The following is a 19,646-nucleotide window of genomic DNA, read 5'->3' as shown; positions in this document are numbered from 1 at the left end:
ATTAAACCCCTAAATGATGTTTTAAGAATATTATCACTCTCATAAGTTATGTTACATGATAAAAAATGAAGATGAAGATGTTATTGAGGCCTCAGATTACGTCCCTGTAATGTGATACATTTAAGTCCCTCTCTAGTTATTGATTTTACACCTAAAAACTCATCTCTGTGAATCCAAATTTCATACGTTCAGCCTTAAAACATTTTAGAAATAACTCTACACTGTTGCTTCTGATACAATATACAGATCTATGAAGTTTCTGCCTCCCTCTGCACTCATTTCTCCCCACTTAGTGCAGCTTAAGCACACCAGCTCACTTACAATTCTGCTTAAATACTGTAAAACTACTGTTCTTTTTACTAGTTGTAAAATTGGAGTAATTCAGCCAATACATGTATGAGGCAGAAACAGATTCTTCAGAAAAATACAGAAAGTTGAAACAAGCAGGTTTATGATGTATGAAACCCCAGAGGTCTAAATCTGTGTTTTAAAGACAGTTATCAATACACTGTAGTTTCAAGTAAGAAATACTCAGTGATGGTATTGACTGCTTATTTCATTTATGTATCTCCTAGAATATAAAAAAAAACACGTTAATAAGGTTAAGAAAGATTTTCAGTTGAGAACGTCTTTAAACAATTTGACTGTCCAACCACAACTCTAAAAAAAAATATAATTCTAGTCCTTCTGGAGAAACAGTTTTAGCATTTGCTGAAATCTCAAATACCCTCCGAGTCATTCCTCTCAGTCAGTCGTCTTACCTCGGTGTTACAGCAAAATCCTCCACGGCAACATGTATTCCTCCGAGAGTTAACTGTGACAGACATGCCAATTTTCATGACTTGAGGGTGAGAATACATTCAACATCAGTTTGAAATGTTAAACAGTGAAACATGACGGATAGTTCATGACTGTAGGAATAAAGCTATTGTCAAGAAATGGCCGTATGTTTATTAAACTAGAATAATTTTTCAACTAATAAATACAAAAAAACCTTCATAAAAATAACTCACTAGGATACGTTAACGTGTTGATGATACCGTTTTATGTAGATTTTCACATTACTGCATGAAAAAAGATGAAAAAAACCAAAAACATCCACATGAAGAGTCTCCATATTATCAGTCCAGCCCTCGCTACAATAACACAGATATAAATCACCTCTTCCTTTACCTCAGAAGCTAACCAGTGAACGTGAAGCTCAATACAGCACGTATTAGAAATATTACCTCTATATAATTTAATAGCCAAAATTAATTATATTAGTATGATGTATGTCTAATATATTGGTCATTTAGATTTTTAAAAATGCTCTAACACAGTCTCTCCCCATCTAATAAATGCAGAAACTATATATGAGAAGTCAAGAAACAGTAATATTTTGACTTGAAGGCAACATCACTGGTGAGACATCATTTAAAGCCAAACTTGCTAATCAGTAAAAAAAAACGCGAGAACCAACCTGATTTCAGTCGCTTAACATTCCCATAAATCCCATACTTACCTGGATAAACAGATTCTAAAATGCTGCAGCCCCAACTGAGAATCATCAGTAGCAAATGTGAGATTCAAGGGACTGTAACATGTAAACCAGCTGCTACTAATATCACATTCTTCAGCAGGAAGTCCCCAGTGCCGCTCTGAGAGTCACTGTACCTATAGTCCTTCTCCCCTGCTGTTAGTAGTCGATGCCGCGCAGTGCAGCGATGGTGGAGGCCAGTCGACGAGGCAGCAGTTTGGCCGTCTGCCTGTAGTCTTCTGGTTTAGCTCTGAGCAGCGTGACGATGTGCTGCAGGGCGCGAGACGGCTGCAGGCCCAGAGCGTCCATCACGTTACTCAGATAATCTGCGGAGCAGAAACAGGAGTCATCAACTCAAACGGTGCAAACACATCAACTTAACTCACTGTGCCTTTCGGTGGATCCCCACATAGTAGAACTATATGCAACTGTTGAATGTAGCTGTCAGAAGGCATTTAGAACGTGTCTGTCCAGAGTTTTGGTTACCGATATCTGTGGCCAGCTGTTTAGCGGAATGGGTGCTCAGTTGGGGGATCAGCAAAATGGCATCACAGTAGGTCTGCATGGTTGCCCGAGCAATTGAGCCCAACCAGTAGTCTGCTGTGTTGTCCAGCTCAGGAAGGTCATCACCTGGGACAGAAGGAAGGTGGTGTTTCAGAAGGGCAGCAGTTCACAGGATGGAATGGAGACAAGACGCAGACACTAAGGAATTTTTGTAGAGTTTTTTTAACATAAATAGTGTCAGGGAAACAAGGGTAAGGGCTCCCAGTAACAGCGATGCTCCTATTGATTCATCTATTGACTGTTTTACCAATTAGCTGCTGAATTAAAATCGTTAACCCCTTAACGCCGATCGCCGCAAATTCGCATCGTACCACTTTCATTCAGACTGCAGCTGAGATGGCATATCCATTCCCCCAATGCTGGTTTGTGCATATTCAATATGTACCTCGGAACCTTTTGCAAGCACTGGTTTCATGTAGGACCAGTCGGAGTGTGACCTACATTATTATATATCTGTTTAATAGACAAATAAACAATCTCCATTTAATTTAGCATCAGCTGGAAAAACAAAAACAATTAGTTTTTTCTATAATTCTAAATATACTGAGGCGTCACAGGGTTAATTTTCCTACAAAAAAGTGAAACTGCCTTTCATTTACGTTCAGTTGATTTTGAAAAACTGTATGTCACCCTATAATGCAGCACAGTATGAAATATAAACAAATGTTTACATTTAAAGTGCAAAACTGTAGGGTTAAACTGAGAACTCCAGCATGATGAAACTAAATTATAACAAGGGGTTTATTATTTAACGCAACTCTATAAGTAACCTGCCTCTCTATTAAATCCCTTAACAAAGTTAAAAAGAGTGATCTGTTTATTAAACAAACTGCAACATGGACATGGGGATATTTTATAGGCAAATAAAGCAACTCCTTTTTTCCTTATTGTGCAATTGTTTACTAACTTTAGTAACTTTGAATTTCATGAAAACAGATTTTAGCGCAGCAGCTTGGTAGTGACTGCTGGTTAGCATGTAATCTTAATGAGCCACATTTCAGTCACTATATCAATATCGTTCCATCCACTGACAACAAAAGCAGATAAATCTGTATGCCAGCTCTAATAAAATATAACATCTGTGAGCACAGAGAACAGGAGAGAAGCAAAAATTTATAAAACCTCCCATGTTAAATAGAGCCTGTGTGTAATTTTTACACTGGACCGGGTTGGACTCTACTGACACTGTCTAAACCTACAGCAGTTAGTGCAACCTCCCAGTAACCAAAATGACTGACATCATGATGCTACAAATACACAATCATACTTGAAGAGCTTGTTTCAATGAACTGAAGCAAAAAAAAAAACCCAAAAAACCGTCAGCTTAAAATATTAATGTCAATGCATTCTCAGCTTCATCGTCTTCCATTATGCTCAATAATGGCAGCAGTTGTACAAGTAGGTCTCTATTTCTGTCATTGACGCTTGAGGAAAAATGATGGATGAAAGCTACAAGTGCAGATTATTAGGGATTTGTAGAAGTAGCGCTGTTGAAGATAAAGTAAGCAGCAAAGCCAGAAAAGTGGGAAACAGAGGAGACAAAAGACAAATATCCTGTGGAGAGACAGATTTAGAAGAAAATCGGGGCTGATCGACGGTAACCTTGCTCTGGAGGGAAAGGCAGCTTCCCAGCATGTAAGGCCATCTCCAGTGCCGGGTCCTCCTGTGTCACAAAAGGCTCCAGGTGGAGTGGCAGAGACATCAGGTACTGTCCTATCTATGAGGGGAAACAAAGCCATGTTTGGTTCATCTGCTGTCTGGGATCTACACTATTATATACACTGGACCTTTTTCAGTTGTGAACATGCAAAAAAAAGTAGTAATTTCACTTCTATCTTAGCACATAAATCCAACAGTTTTTTTTATACTTATCTTTGCTTTACAATTTAGTATCATTTATTATTATTAACAGAATGAGATGACCTATAATACAGTCTAACCTGACTTACATTTGTAATGTATTCTTGTGGTGACAGGCTGAAAGTAGGCAGGTCCTCGGTGTAGCTCTCTCCAAAACCAGGCGCCTCTTGATTCTTAACACAAACGAGGAGCACAAATCAAACAGCGTGAGATTGGACTAAAACTGATACGCTACATCCAGCACTCAAACGCACGTGCACAGTCAATCTGAAACCTCTCAGCGCTCAAATCTTATCTGTCATTATTTGAAATCAAATGATCTGGAAACTTGACACGTACTCACCTCCATCTTGGAGACGAGGCAGAGCTGGTGTTTGATCTGCAGGAAGACAGAGTCGAAGGCCAGCTGGTTGGCCTGCTGGTTGAGTCTGGTCAGAGCTGTTCTGGGCTCAGCTAACAAGCTGGAGTTCCCCGTGCCCTTCTCCTGCAAGGCGAGGGGAAAGAGACGAATGAGAACAGACGCAGAGGGCCCTTGATGAGCCAAGTGTAACAGCTTCCTTGAGAAAACATCAACAGCTCTTAATAATGTGACACCAAGCGCTCCATCACACCTTTAATGAGTAAAGAACTTCCATCAGGTTGTTGTATTCTGCCACGTTTCCCCTCTGTAGGTAGTTGTATTCCTGCCAAGGGTTCTTGGTGGCGCTCTTCCTCTCTGTGGAACTGGCCTCCTGGATGCCTGCCAGGCTGCGTGGGCTGTACGACTCTGACAAGTACTTTCCTGCTGTGCCCAGGATCCTGCGGCAAGGATTGCATTCATTTCTTTAAAATCTGACTCTGTAACTTACTGACTCTGTGCTCACAGTTTAAAAAAAAATAATCATGGTTTCAGGTGACTGGGAACAAGATTAAGAAATATCGATAATAATTATGTCTCTTACCTGTTTGACAGCTGTTGCTCAAAGGCTCCACATTGTCTCAGCAACTCTCCACATGTGGCAATGATCCTGCAAAAGACAATACAACATCAGTAACACAGAGATCTTTCTGTTTAAAAATCTGCAATCCAATGAACTCTCTCCAAGCAGTTTTTGAAGGGTTGCTCCCGTGGTCTCATTTTTCACTACAATATATCAAGTCTTGCATCTCTATGGAAACAGCACAACCACGGCTAGAAGCAGAGAGAACTCAAGATGTCTTCTGTGCATTATGACACACTCATAATGCCATAAATCATAAGAAAAGAAAGAAAAGTTGAATTCTTTGATTAATTATTTTACAAAAAAAATGAAAAAATGGAATCAAGTTATTCAACATGCACAGCTAGGCCTATTTACATTTCCACAACCACTACAAAGTCAGTGTTTTTCACACTACTCTGCACACCAACGTGCTGACAACTCTATATCACATTTCGGTCATGCTGCATTTATTTTATTGACAAAAAATGCTTTATTTTCTATCAATCTCTCTTGTCGCCTGCTCTGTGCAAACACGGCCTGCAGTTCATCCCAAATGTCACAGAATTTCTGTCAAATGAATGTTGGTTGCAGTTCAGTCAATCCTGTCTTTCACTAAGTTTCACTAAGGAGCAAAGAATTCTTAATTTTTTTATTTTTTGCAACATCTGGTCAGTGTAAACAGTTTATTTTTGTTGAATGTTTGACGAAGACAATCTAAGATACAGTGGTTTTGATGAAATAACACTATTTTAAGCTTAGATTTGACTGTATTTCCAAACTGATTTCTTCTTTACACATGATACTTTTAAAGACTGTTGGAAATTTGATGATTTACACTTTGGATCATTGAATATCATGAATTGTATAACTTCTGCAGTTTCCTTTCATTTAAAGAAAATGTGCCTTTTAAACCCACCTGCAAATGTGGGGATTCAAAGGGTTAAATTATCTCAAATGTAAGAAAAAAAACACTAACCTGACTGAGTTCTGGAAGGCTGTCCAGTCCTCCTGGAAAGCAGATGAACTCGGCGTATCCTCAAGTTTACACTTCTTTCGAATTGATTGGAGTGTTGTGGAGAAGTCCGACACATACCTAGAATGAGCACAACAATAAAACTGGTGGCATAAATCGTTTAATATCCACATGTTCTAAAATCAGACTAATTGTTGCTATAAATGAAACGACTATGGCGTGTGGGGCTTTTTGATTTATGTAGTAGCTTATTGCTGTGATTATGAAAATGGGATGTTTACTTGGTGAAGACAGCTTTGAGAGCTTTGAGGAGGCCACACACAGCAAGTCCATCAGTGAGTTTGACGCAGCGGTCCACAGCAGCACTCGCCAGACCGAACAACTTTCCAACGGAGTGGCTCAATTCTTCTACGCAATCAATCACCTCCCCGTGTTCCTACAGAGAGAAGAGAATACAGAATATGTGACATAGGAGCTAGCATAAATGAAGGATAAAGTGAAAATGACATGCACAAATTACTATATTGAGTGTATGTATGTGGTGTCTAACCAAAGGTACAGCGCTGATCTGGATGAGGAGGTGAGCTTCCTCCAGATCTCCATACTGTAGTTGATAAGATTTGTAGGGATCATACAGCGCACAGACCAGCTCATTCACCTTCAGGAGGTTATTCTCACCTAGAGAGGAAACACAAACAGAACATAAGGACCAAAACTCCTGTGCTTTCAGTCTCTGCAGTATTGTCATATCTCTGTACTGACCCAGGTGTGGCAGCATGGCGGCTTCCAGGCTGTGTCCGAAGGTGGATGCTGTGTTATGGAGCTCCAGCAGGGTGTCCAGACGCTGCTCTTGGGATGCCCGCTCCATGGCTGTGCTCAGGCATACGGGGATGGACGGCACCATGGCGCCCAGAGTCTGGATCAGCAGCACTGTCACCACTTCATACGGGTTCTTGAACACCTGCAATTATTTCAAATAATGGGTTAGAACTTCTTGCTGAAATATAATCACTTAAGTGTCTATCTTGTTGTATGCCTCACCTGGCTGCTCCACTGAAGCTGAGAGTGCCACGTGGAGAGCAAAGTGTCGTAGAATTCAGACAGCTGCTGATTCAGACTGAGCTCGCTCTGAGAGAGATCCTGCCACATGCTCACCAGCTGGCCCTAGAGATGCCAAAACCGACATTTATTTACATACCAACACTTAAAGAGTAAGAGATACTGATTTTGTTATGGTTTATTGATTGATTAGGGCCTGTAGCACCTACCTTGTGACACTTGTAGTAGTACGCAAGAAGCTGCGGCATTCTGTCTATCTCTGTGAAGACTTTAACAAACAGCTTGGCTTGGTCTGCAGAGAGGAGAAAAATATATGTATACTTAGTGTGCACTGAAAGCAAACCACAATAAACAAAGGCACAGAAGATGGAATAAATTTGACAAACAAAAGACTTTCCTCCAGTGGTCTTACCTATAGACATGGAATTAAAAGTAGCTACTATTTGTGGGCTGGCCATGGCCTCCAGTCTGTTTTTCAGAGCCTCCAGGTGGACACACTTCTCAGAATAGTCTGGTGTGTCCACCAGCATGGACAGGCTGTTCTGCATGCTGGTCAGCTTAGAGGAAATCACTGCAAGGTCCTGGAAAAAGCAGAAGAAAAATATATCTTAAAATTCTATACATTTGTTGGTGAATGACAATGGAAAGTAATTACACTGTCAGAAATTCAATATTTTGATGTTCTTTTCAAATCTCAACACAATCCGTTTCCATCAAATGCCGAGGTAAAGATTTTTAGTCTTTGAATGTCAATTGACAGGAGGCTTGGATTCTCTTAAAAATGTGGGTTCAGAGGAGTAACAAAAGTTTGTTATTATGAGGCCAGACAAACACACCACAAGTAAAGTGCTGTGGCAGTTTCCTTCATTTATACCTGTGTTTTGAAGGTCTCCTCGATGTCTGCACTCAGTGTGCTCCATTTGTCTGCCTCCTGCAGCGCTTCAGCGGCCAGCTGCATTCGGCTCTTCACCTGATCGATCTCCACCAGGACCTGATGAATATGATCCAAACAACAATTAATTGAAGCCTAAATATCCTCAGAGAAACATGCACAGCTGATGCCACTGTCAGGCTTTGACTATCACATGCTTATTATCACAAAATTGCTTGAATAACGTATGTCATTGCGGATCTGTATTATTGTTTTCCATGCCATGCATTACTTGACAAATATACTTCAGATATAGTGACTGAACTGCTCACACACCTGCATGGATTGCACAGTGTCTTGCTCAAACTTCTTGATGTCCTCTTTGACCAGGACCATTTGCTCCTTCAGGAAGGACGCCTCTTGTTTCAATGCCTCCACATCTCTCAGCACTCGGGGCATATTTTGAAGGGCCTGATTACTGCTCTCTGCACAACGATACGCAGTCAGCAGCTGCTCAGTCATTACACGACATCCCAGGAAAATTCTGATTGTCATAACATTACCTCATAATTGTGGCACTGTGGTTCTGATCAAAATGAAGCTCAAAATAAAAACAATCTTAACTGCCATGCCTGCAGTGATTAGTATAATATCTTCTGTAATTATTTTGGTTATGCAACACATAAATGTTGTCGTGACCTTTAAAACTCAAATTGAACTTTTTTTCAATTCAAATTTTAGATTTTTTAATGTCATCAAACTTTCAAAAATGGCAGGGTCACAGCTTCCTACTTTATACATAATGCATGTAAATGTTATCCTTGCCTAATAATCCTGACTTAGAAATGGAAAGAAAGGAAAATTTAAAACAACTGTCTCATCACTAGTTTTAGTGGTTCCCTGCTGATGTACTGGATATAGCAGCTCTAACATTAATAGAACTATAATGATTAGATAAACGATCAGTTGGCAGAAAATAAATAATCGTCTTAATTGATAATTTAGTATGTATGCAGTGATGTCAAATACTTGCCATTTCTAACTCCTCAGATATGAGGATATGATGCACTTCCTTTTTTCCCCACATAAGAGCAAACTGAATATTTTTTCCCCAAACTGTTCTAGTCTAAAACATTATTATTGTGTAATATGAATTGCTGTAAATGATCAATTATGAGGATTTTTTTTAAACTAATGGGTTTCTACATCAAACTACATTAGATTCATTTCTGTAAAGGAAAACAGCTCACGGCATTAGCTTTTACAGTGACAGAGGTGATGATAAATAACCGTGTAGATATACAGTATACTGCCATATTGTATAAACTACATGCAGAAAAAAAACATCCAAGTAAGCAAAGAAAAGCATAAATAACAACAATTACATAAAATCAGTTGGTAAATTATTAACTACTCTTGGCCAGGACTGCAATCTGAGATTATTTTAAAAGTCAAACAATGCGACAAATATTTTTTCGATCATTAGTTTTTCACTTGACATACTCACGTCTTGTTTTGTCCACAATTCAAAGATATAAAGTCAAAAAATTACAAATGGAATATAGGCATTTTGACATTTTTGTTTCAAAAAAATACTTAAACTAATTAATCAAAATAGTTGAAAATTAACCAATAAATTGTTGCAGCTCTAAACGATAGATAGATAGATAGATAGATAGACAGATAGATAGATAGATAGATAGATAGATAGATAGATAGATAGAGTGTGGATGGCATGTAGCAATCCAAACTATAAAATAAAAGCACAGAACACAACTCAGTTGCCAGTTTATTAGCTACTCCTGACTATAATTAATGTTGTCAAATGCAGCCTCAACAAAATAAACCCTACCTTTAAATTTTTGTTTTTCAGTGCTTATTCTTGACAAGCAGGTGAATCAACTTCATTTTGGGAGACTGTTGCTTGCCGTGAGGTTGAACTGTATTTGTGTTACACTGAGAGGTATTTCTAATAATTGTATCTGATTTGAACAAAGACAAACAGCACTCAAGCTAAGGCAGTGAAGTCTGTCAATAAGTAGTATTATTAATTACTGAGGGACACTTTTAATAGATTGAATTAGGTTTAGCTAAGTGTGTCTGCACAATAAAGACGAATAAACTGCAGCATGAGAAAACATTAGCACGAGAGATGAAAATACATACTTCTACATACTGATAGTTGATTTAAACTACTGACCCTCGATGCTGTTGTTGACTTCTTGGATGAACAGCTGCAGCTTCATGACCAGTGTAGCTGCGTGTGTGTCCGCCTTCCCCGGAGCGTCCTTCTGCACCACCTTGAAGGCTCCGTTCACCCAGTCTTTCACATCAAAATCGTCGTCCAGGAACTTAGAGAAATCCATCTTTGCTTCTTCACAAGTGCAAGAAGCTGGGCGGCGCTCAGGAAAACTCTTCTGGTGCAGTCTGTGTCATCGACCCATAGCTAACGCTGGCGAGCTAATTCTTCCCAAACAGAGGCTTCGACACGAATATAAAATAAATAGCCCAAGAAAATGAAATTATCATCACAACTAAATACAGTTCCAACAATGCGACAGCCTCCTCCAGAGTTATTTTTAAAGGTCTACGGTTCTACAGGGAGAAAAGTAAAGACATACTTCTAATGTCTGATGCTAGCAATGCTACTGACAACAACTTCCTCTGGTGCGTTCTGTTTACCTTCCCCAGAAACATTAGCTCACACAAACTGACCTGCTACATCAAACCCCATCAGCAGAATCAAGAAAAGACGTTTTATTAGCAAAATGTGATTATTTGCGCTCGGTTTTTTCTTTTTATTTCTTATTTAAAATATATTACTTTTTAAGCGTTAAAAAGGGGCTACACACAAAATGGTTAGCTTAAAGCAGTGTCACACGTAAGCATGTCCGTGCAGAAACGTGCTTTTGCTATAATATGGATAGTAATAATTCTTCTTCTTCTTCTATATTTTGTTTTAAAATATAATAATAATAATAATAATAATAATAATAATAATAATAATAATAATAATAATAATAATAATAATAATAATAATAATAATAATAATAATAATAATAATAATAATAATAATAATAATAATAATAATAATAATATGATTATCATTATTATTATTAAGTTCTTGTGTTGTCATTATATGTCATTATTTATTTATTTATTTATTTATTTTGGGGCTTGTTTACTCTGAACTTATCTCTCAGGTAATTCTTACTTCCAGGTTATGTAAACTTGACAGAAACTGTATTTTAGACTACACAGTTTACATATGAGTATAAATGTTAGTCATACCTAACTGAATATATGTATACAGATGGGTGACAAATTAAAGAAAAAATAAACCCCTGACTTCAGCATGAGGGATGTGATGGTTTTGTTGTGAGGGACTTTGTGCCGGCAGGATTTGGGACCCCTTATCCCCTTAGATGGAAGGATCAAAACATACTGATACAAAGTTGTTCTGAGTGATCACATTTATCCTGTGATGAAACATTTCTATCCTGGTGGGGCGGGTTCTTCCATAATAAGAAAAATCAACTATCTACTGTATGGTTTTAATGAAAATGTTGGAAGTCGCATGCTGTGGCCTTTGCAGTCATCAGATCTCAATCTAAGGGAACAGCTATAAAAGGTTTCAGATTAACGTGTCCACCACCATCATCAAAACAACAGATGGAAGGAATATCTTTTGGAAGAATGGTGTTCATAATGAATATTGATGCTGTTGCTCGATATCTGCAGCCTGTCATTTTTTAGTTGACATACATCTTTGAGAACTGACACAGGTTTCTCCTGCGCTAGAAATATACTTCTTCTATGGGAAATTTTCCCTTTCCATTGCTTGTCATGGTTTTATGCAAAAAAAAAAAAACACTTTCTTCACCCTGTATTTGGAGTGATTCATCTCCTGCTGCCCTGTAACATGAAGAAAGATATTATTATTTTGAAATTTAATTCTTAAAAATGTTATTCATGACTATGGAAATAGTAACTTTATATTGTCGTGCTTTCAGACTTCCAGTCTTTCATTTATTTCCTATCTGCTGCAGTAGAAAATTATCTCTACACACTGTGTGTTCAATGAATATTATGCAAACCATGAAGGCAGTAACAGTTTTCATGGAAAGTAGAGCTGGAAGGCAGCAGAAAACACACGTCAAACATACCTCAACCAGCTTCTAGCAGCTGTCTGGAAGAACATTCACAACAAGGACACTTCAACAGCTCTGCAGTTCATTTAAGGAGATGGGAGTAATAGATGACATTAAGGACACAGTGTCCAAAGCGGTGTTTAGTCCTTCCACTCTGATGTCTGGACGAGGAGGGCTGCACATGGCTCAGATCATTCTGTCTCTGGTCACCTTCCTCCTGGCTGCCTTCAGAGGAGGGAGCAGCCACACTTACTGGATCTACGCTATGTTCACCTGGGCCTTCTGCCCCATCATGACCCTCATCATCACCATTATCGAGCTGTTCAAGCTTGATATTATTCTCAACATGTTTTGCATGGACTGGTCTGACTTCACCACAGGGATGGCCATGTCCTCTACGCTCATGACCGTCTCCGTCGCCATCACCTACGCCAACTTTTACGCCTGCCTGAAGTGCCTGTACGGCTGGATAGTGAGTATTTTTGCTTTCTTGTGCGGCTTCGTCTACACGCTTGAAGTGGTGAAAGACAAAATCCTGGACAAGAAGAAGGGGAGCTACCTGGCTGCTCTGCCTGGATTCTGGAAGGTTCTGGAGGCCTTTGTGAGCTGCATGATTTTTATATCACTGACTGGTTACAGAGACAAGCCAGCTCTGATCCTGTGTGTTATAGCCTACATCATTCCCTTCCCCATCCTCCCTCTGATCATAGCCACCAACATCCTCAAGAAACTGAAGAAATGTTTGCCCTTTAATCTCGACAGGTTCGTCTTCATCTTCCTGGTGATCTCCGTTGTGCTGTACATATTTGCTGCTATCATGTGGCCCATTTTCATGTTCAGACACAATCCTCGTCCCAGTGACTGTCCTCCCAGCTTTTGCATATGGGCCATTCAGTTCATGGTTGCATTTTTTACATATGTGAATCTCATTCTTTTCACACTGGATCTCATTTTCACCCTGCTTGGTATCTGTGATTTCAAACGCACATAAACTTATTGGTGACTTTGTTTATCATCTTTGTAGAACCACTTAACTTAAAAAAATGTATGTTTATTTTTATTACAGGGCAGCTGGATCCATTTAAATCAAATAAAAACTGCTGCTTTGAGACAAATTGTGTATGTGAGGATAGATTCCTCAAGTTTTCACTGTATGTTTTTGAGATACTTTCTAATTTAATTTGGTTTTAAAAACAATGGACAATGCTCTTTTGTATTACAACGTTTCTCCAATTATACGTTTCAATATGCAAATGAGGTGTTTTATATCTAAAACTGTCCTAATTTGCATGAATTGCTACATGAACATTTGATAAAGTCAGCTGCCAAAGTTTCATTTTGTTCATATATTAAAACCAAAGTTTTTTCATTGCTTCTGCAATGTCACAGCATTTATTTCTGTCTAGTGTTGATTACTTTTCTGTCAAGATTTTGTATTGATGAAGGGAGAGTCAGAACACTGCGCAAAGTCTTCTACAGCACATCCCAAAATTCTCAGTGGGGCTGAGGTCTGGACTCTGTGGAGGACAGTCCATCTCATGCTCCCTGATCCACTCATTCACAATGTGAGCCCCATGAATCCTGGTATCATCATCTTGGAACATGCTCACTCCATCAGGGAAGAAAAGCTCCACTGATGTAAAGACCTGGTCATTCAGTATATTCAGGTAGTCAGCTGACCTCATTCTTTGGGAACATAACGTTGCTGAACCTGACCAACCCCAGATCATAACCATAACCCCCACAGGCTGGTAGGAAATAGACATGATGAGAGCATAACGTCATCCACCTCTCTTCTTACCCTGATGCCCCCATCACTCTGGAACAGTGTAAATCCGGACTCATCAGATCACATGACCTTCTTCCATTGCTTCAGAGTCCAATCTTTATGCTACCTAGCAAATTGAAGCCTTTTTTTTGGATTAATCTCACTGATCATTGTAATAGAAAAGTTACTAATAGATAAAATCATACTAGAATGTCCAGTCGCAAGGTAGTGAGTCCATTGTTGAGCTAACAGGAGGAGAGGCTCACGCCTACAGTCAGTTTAGAATCACCAGTTGCAACCAAGTGTCTTTAGACTGTGGGAAGAAGCTGCAGCACATGTAGAAAACCCACACATGCACAGAGAGAACATGCAAACTCCACACAGCAGGTTCTAACCTTCTCACTATAAGGCACCAATGCTAAATACTGCATTCCTGTGCTGCTATAATATGAAAATGTATTTGAAATTTTGTCCATAAAACTGAGAAAATGCTGCGTCAAACCAAAGTGGACACTTTGCCACTTTACCACATATTTAATAATTACAAAAAACAATTATTGTAGCTTAAATTATCAGAAGACATTTGCCTGTCACTGTAAAGTTTTATTGCTTCTCTGGCAACAGAACAATAGCTCAGAGACAATATATTCAAATCTCTCAGTCCTGAGAAGTGCGAGCCATTAAAATGAGATAGTGAATGCAAACCTAGCCACCAGGTAACACTATGAAACAATTTTAAGACATTTTTACATCATTGCATCATACATAGAAAAACCAAACTTCATAGTTAAAAAAAAAAATAAAATCATGAAACTCAACAGTGTGTTGTCCTTCAGGCCTCCTCTGGTTCCTCAAACTCTACAGTCTCCAGCAGACCCTGGAAGGAGAAGTAGTGGGAGTTGCAGTAGACGGGAGGCTGGTTGGGGCCTGAACCCACCACTTCAGGCTTCAGTGATGCAAATGGGTTTTCTCCACTTCCCTTCATGTCCATCTCCAACTCCAGCAGGATCTGCAGTGAGTAAGTCATCTCTGTCTCACTGTGGAGGGACAACAAGCAGCCGTTATCAGTGGTCTTTACATACATACATTAACCAAGTGATAAAGGAGCAGTAGGAGGATAAAGTGTGGGATCAGTCATCTGTGGAGAGAGAACATTCATCACACATTTGCCATATTTGCATAATGTCATACATTTTAGTAACATACAGCAGAAAAGCATCAGTGTCACTGTGTATTTTATATTACAGCTACCTTTAACTGCTTTATTTTGTAGAGCTGCAGCAATAAACTGATTAGTTGTCTATTACATGAATTGCCAATTCTGATGATTAATTCATCGGGTTCAAAAGTTTAAATTCCTTAAAATGCTCTCATTTCAGCTTCTTATAAGTGAATATTGTGAATGCTTTGTGTTTGTTTAGATTTTTATTTACTTTTTGAAAACTTTTCTATGACAGTAAACTGAATATCTTTGGGTTGTGGACAAAACTAGGCATTTAAAGCTGTGATCTTGGATTTCTTTTGGAAAGAGTAACACTTTTTCACTATTTTCTGACATTTTATGAACACCTAATTGATTAATCAAGAAAATGATCTCCAGATAAAATGACAGTAGCTGAAAAAAAGCTTGTATTTCTTGTATTTCCAGCCCTGCTATAGAGTATGCTTTGGGATGGTTTAATCTATTACAGAACTTCTTATTTAATAAACCAGTAATACCAATTTCTGTAAAATCCTAATCTAGAAAGTTGAGAGGAACCAACTGTGTCAAATAAATGTAGTTTATTGAAATAAACTGCATCAAAATTGAACTTGATCTAGTTGCAAAAAAGCTGAAATGTTGAGTACGTGAGCAAATATAATTTTTTACCAGTGTATTTCTATCAGTATGGTGTATTTCTATGATGTATTCTAAAATTTGTGAGACTACTTTTCTTTAACACTCACTTGAGAGCAGTGAAAAGAGAAGGAATATCATAATCCCTGAGGAGCAGAAGAGTTGGAAGCCAACCCTCATCTAGGCCTTGACTGGCATCGAACCCTGCAAATGAAAATATAGGATTAAGAACTTCCTCCTCAGTGGTAGTTTACTGGTACACAACGCAAAAATGTGTAAAAGTCACAAAATTTTACATGACGTCAAATGACGTTCTCACCAGGATGAAATCCGACCACCAGGTCTGGCCTCGCTGCTTCGTCTTTCTCCACCAGCTCCTCCCAGAACTGGTGATAAAGACCCTTGTAGGCGCTGATGTAAACGTTCTGCTTGGGGCCGAATGCTCTCAGAGGAGGCCTCACTATGGGCCCCTTCACCACCTCCGGCCCCACCATCACTATCTCTATACCCTGGTGTCCAGGGAACATGTTGTTCAGCTCGTTGTAATCCGTCAGCTTGGCTCCCAGCGTCTCACTGTGTCCTACTCCCACCAGGTGGACGGTGAGAGGTTTGGAATAAGGGTTCAGACCAAACAGCCTCATGCCCCAGGCTATGGTCAGCGGCCTGGAGAAGAACTCGCTGCAAACCCTCCACAGCGACTGCTTCAGGTCGTCGTCGTCCGGCCGAGGTCTGCCAGCGTTGGTCCACAGGTCCTTCATGTTTGCTCCGTTTAAGATGGGATGGAGGCGAGCCGTGAGATCCCCCTGCATGGCCAGCCAGTCGTCCCAACCCTTCACCTCCGACTGGGGCTTTGACCATTTCTCTGTGGGGAACGGGAGGTCACCTAATGATGGAGGGGGGAAAAATGTAGTTTAGTGGTTCAGTTCTTCAGTTTTGCACATTGATGCTACAATAGCAGTTTAAATGCTTTATTTATTGCTTTGAAGAGAAGGAATCAACCTGTATTTTTCTCACTAACGTTAACAATTTAGGTGGATTTGCGCTTCATGTCCATTTTTACCTTTGAACACCAGCCACTCCACAACTCTGTCAATGGCAGCTTGACGCAGCTTTGAGCAGAACTTCTTGTGTTTGGGCCAGTCATTCTTCTGACAGTCCTTACAGCAGTAGTAAACATTCAGACATCTGGGCAACGAGAGGACACAAAGACTTGTCTGTAAATTCTTAACTTTGATGTAGGAATATCTTGGCGGCACAGGCTTGATTTTTAAATGTGTGTATTTATTTACCTGGCACAACGCTTAAGGTTTTGTGGGTTTGAAAGCTGGTTTGGCCGCTTCTCACAGTAAGCACAGATTTTAAAAGATTCCTCCATCTTCTCGAACATCTCTTTCTGGGAGCTGAAGGCCAGAGGTTTGGCCTTGGTCTCCAGAACAGCTCTGGAAAAGGGAAAGTTACTTCTTAAAATGTATTTGATACAAAGACATTCTCTTAACTGTTTTCTGTTTGTTTGTTTATTGATTATTATTATTACATTAAGGCAGTTGATGGTAACTTGAGTAAATAGATTAGCAGTTAAAAATATCCAAAATATTCTGCTTCATTTTAAATAATGTTAAGTTCACTCAGCTTAGAAATGTAAGTTCCTCTGCTGCCTTAAAAAAGTGACTTAACTGTACTTTGGTTTATTATTTAGTTCAGTGTCAACATATGAGTTGTGAAAGTGTAAAATTAGCCAATTTAAATAAACTTCAGGAAACAAATTCGATAAACTTAAGATATTAAGCTGAAGCAACTACTCACATTCCAGTGTTTTGTTTTTGTGCAAATTTAAAGAGTTTTTTCTTCATTTAAAATTGAAAAGTTACATCCTCAGCTACTGAAATCATTTTTTTTTCATTTTGAAAAAAATTCTGAGTATTCTAAAAGGGACAACCATAATTTAATGTAACAAAGACACACAGCAATTTTCTGCCATGTGTTTTCTCTCAAACTACAAAAACAAGAGTTTTAACTCTCCAAAAATGCACTCCAGGAAGTTTGCTTACATGCTAATTTTGTTTGTTATAAACTTACTTTATTGAGTTGAATGAACTCTCATTTGTTCATTCATTCAACTCATTATTTTAAGTCAAAATGACCCAAGTTAATGTCAAAATGTCAAAATGTCCCACTCATATGTTCTAAAGTTGTCTGAAAATACAAAATGAGACATTTTATGTTCAATTAACTGATATATTTACATTAAAAAAACTAGAAAAGATGAGTTGACTTAACTTAATTTCTTTATGTTGTTTCACAGTGTCATAAAATGTGTCCATGCTGTATGTTCAGCAGTGGACTATGAAGCCGTCTACAATTCTATTCTTAGACTGTGTTCATTGGTGTGTGAGGGAGGGGAGTGAAGGGAATGCAGCTTTAAGTTTAGTTTACATGTTGCATGAAAGGGCCTTGAAGCTTAATGGTGCCAGAAACCGAATGCAGCAGAGAGGCACTCATGAAGAGAAGCCATGGAACATGTTAGCGTCTCAACATGCCACTCAAATGTCATGCTGTCCCTGTAAACAACAACATGGCCACTCAGTTCCTGAGCATGTGGCTCCACATACCTGTCCTTTTTTAAGGTGCCATATAGCGAGCATTTAGGAATGTGATCAGAACTCACATGAGCTACTAATTAAATGGGAAAACCTCTTGCACTTACCTCTCTGTTTCTGTCATTGTAAGTGGTGTGAATGAGCGTGACTCAGGCTGCTCAGCTGCTTCCTCTGCTCTGGTTTGATATGTGAGCGGCCTGTTGGGGGGATGCAGCGCCAGATATAGCACCTGTGCTGTGGCTTCTAGAAATGTCTGGCAAATCCAGACCGTTCCTGACTTCACAGGAGCTCGACTCCTGTGGGAAACTGACAATAAAAATCAAAGCATACTGGCAAGTTTCAGGGGAAGAGGCAAGGCAGCCAATAGAAATACAGACAGACAAAATTCCCAAATTTGAGCCCCTCATCTACTGGTCAGACTTGTCCTGTTTTCTGGAGCAACTATAAACCTTTGTCTGGACTCCTTCAAGGTCATCTTTACCCTTTGACCCCACTGTACAGGAGTCTGGCAAGAAATATCCATAAGTCCATCACTTTTTCTGAGATAAGGCCTAATTTATAATCACATTTCAGTTAAAACACTGAAAAGATTATACCAATTAATTAAATCATTTTAATGCTGACTCAACCAGACATGAAAACTCCACACCCCTGAACCTTCCTGTACTTTCTGTGTGCTTCTCACATTTTTATCCACAAGAGGTCAGTGTCACACTGTTTCACTATGAAATATCACTATGAACAGCAATCAATGGTATTTTTCACACTGTGGTATTGGTGTCATGGGTGAGAATTATTAATTATTTTCACCCTTTAAAGAGGATTCTCAAATATACGACACCAGTTTTGACAAGTTTCATTTACATTAATTAGATTTGACTTGTAGATATGGTTGAGTTCAGAATACATTTCTTAATTTAGAGTTTAGGTGTTTAATGTATTTTGGGAAATCATTGAGATAAGACTTAATCCAATAATTAAGTCACTTTATATGTTCCCTAATTGATATTTAAGGTGCATTGTCAATGGTTACTGGTAGGAATACACAATGATATCAGCATTACCACCAGTACTGGGTATATAATAAAAAGGCCATAAAATGAAATATAATGAACACTGACAAGCTGATAATCACTTTTTGTCATTATGGTAAATCACGTCAGGCAAAAGGCTTACAGTTTTGTTTGAAAATGTTACATAAAAACAAATATTGCATGTTTTACATATACTTTTAAGTAGTTTTACATGAAGTAATATTCAGTTTTGCTGAGATTGTGACAGACTGATGACTTATCTCTTGGTAGCTTTCAACACTGTGGTTCATACTATTTTTTTTTTACTACTGCTGTGTAATCCACCTTCAGTGAAACTAAACAGCTGCAGCTCGCCTAAGGAGACTTTCACTTAGCACTAAGAACGTGTCCTATTCTGGGTTCAGCCTTGTGTTGCCTGGGTCCTACAGTCCAGTCAAATCCAGGGCAACAC

The 19,646-nt window shown here is 38.9% G+C and overlaps 3 protein-coding genes across 3 annotated transcripts; 1 reads left to right on the top strand and 2 right to left on the bottom strand.

The window, feature by feature from the left end:
- Positions 1–1,028: 1,028 nt before the first annotated feature.
- cog7 (component of oligomeric golgi complex 7) lies at positions 1,029–10,483 on the bottom strand. Its single transcript, XM_023298406.3, has 17 exons — positions 10,009–10,483; positions 8,145–8,293; positions 7,812–7,928; positions 7,350–7,518; positions 7,147–7,229; positions 6,920–7,042; positions 6,641–6,839; positions 6,429–6,556; positions 6,160–6,314; positions 5,882–5,998; positions 4,885–4,950; positions 4,555–4,741; positions 4,287–4,427; positions 4,033–4,116; positions 3,686–3,800; positions 2,006–2,149; positions 1,029–1,845 (listed from the first exon to the last, which is right to left on the bottom strand). The coding sequence occupies exons 1-17, from the start codon at positions 10,172–10,174 to the stop codon at positions 1,679–1,681; spliced, it is 2,310 nt and encodes a 769-aa protein (XP_023154174.2). The 5' UTR covers positions 10,175–10,483; the 3' UTR covers positions 1,029–1,678.
- Positions 10,484–12,053: 1,570 nt separating this feature from the next.
- LOC111588198 (myeloid-associated differentiation marker-like protein 2) lies at positions 12,054–12,950 on the top strand. Its single transcript, XM_023298419.3, has one exon. It carries the CDS (start codon positions 12,054–12,056, stop codon positions 12,948–12,950), a length of 897 nt encoding a protein of 298 aa, XP_023154187.1.
- A 1,359-nt stretch (positions 12,951–14,309) lies between these two features.
- On the bottom strand, positions 14,310–19,515 carry LOC111588194 (putative protein MSS51 homolog, mitochondrial). The gene is made up of 6 exons (XM_023298416.3): positions 18,269–19,515; positions 16,854–17,003; positions 16,625–16,749; positions 15,884–16,447; positions 15,675–15,768; positions 14,310–14,764 (listed from the first exon to the last, which is right to left on the bottom strand). The coding sequence occupies exons 1-6, from the start codon at positions 18,283–18,285 to the stop codon at positions 14,560–14,562; spliced, it is 1,155 nt and encodes a 384-aa protein (XP_023154184.2). The 5' UTR covers positions 18,286–19,515; the 3' UTR covers positions 14,310–14,559.
- Positions 19,516–19,646: the final 131 nt, after the last annotated feature.

Source organism: Amphiprion ocellaris, chromosome 18 (assembly GCF_022539595.1).
Source record: "Amphiprion ocellaris isolate individual 3 ecotype Okinawa chromosome 18, ASM2253959v1, whole genome shotgun sequence".
Taxonomy (NCBI): domain Eukaryota; kingdom Metazoa; phylum Chordata; class Actinopteri; family Pomacentridae; genus Amphiprion; species Amphiprion ocellaris.
This window is presented reverse-complemented; position numbering and strand designations above follow the sequence as displayed.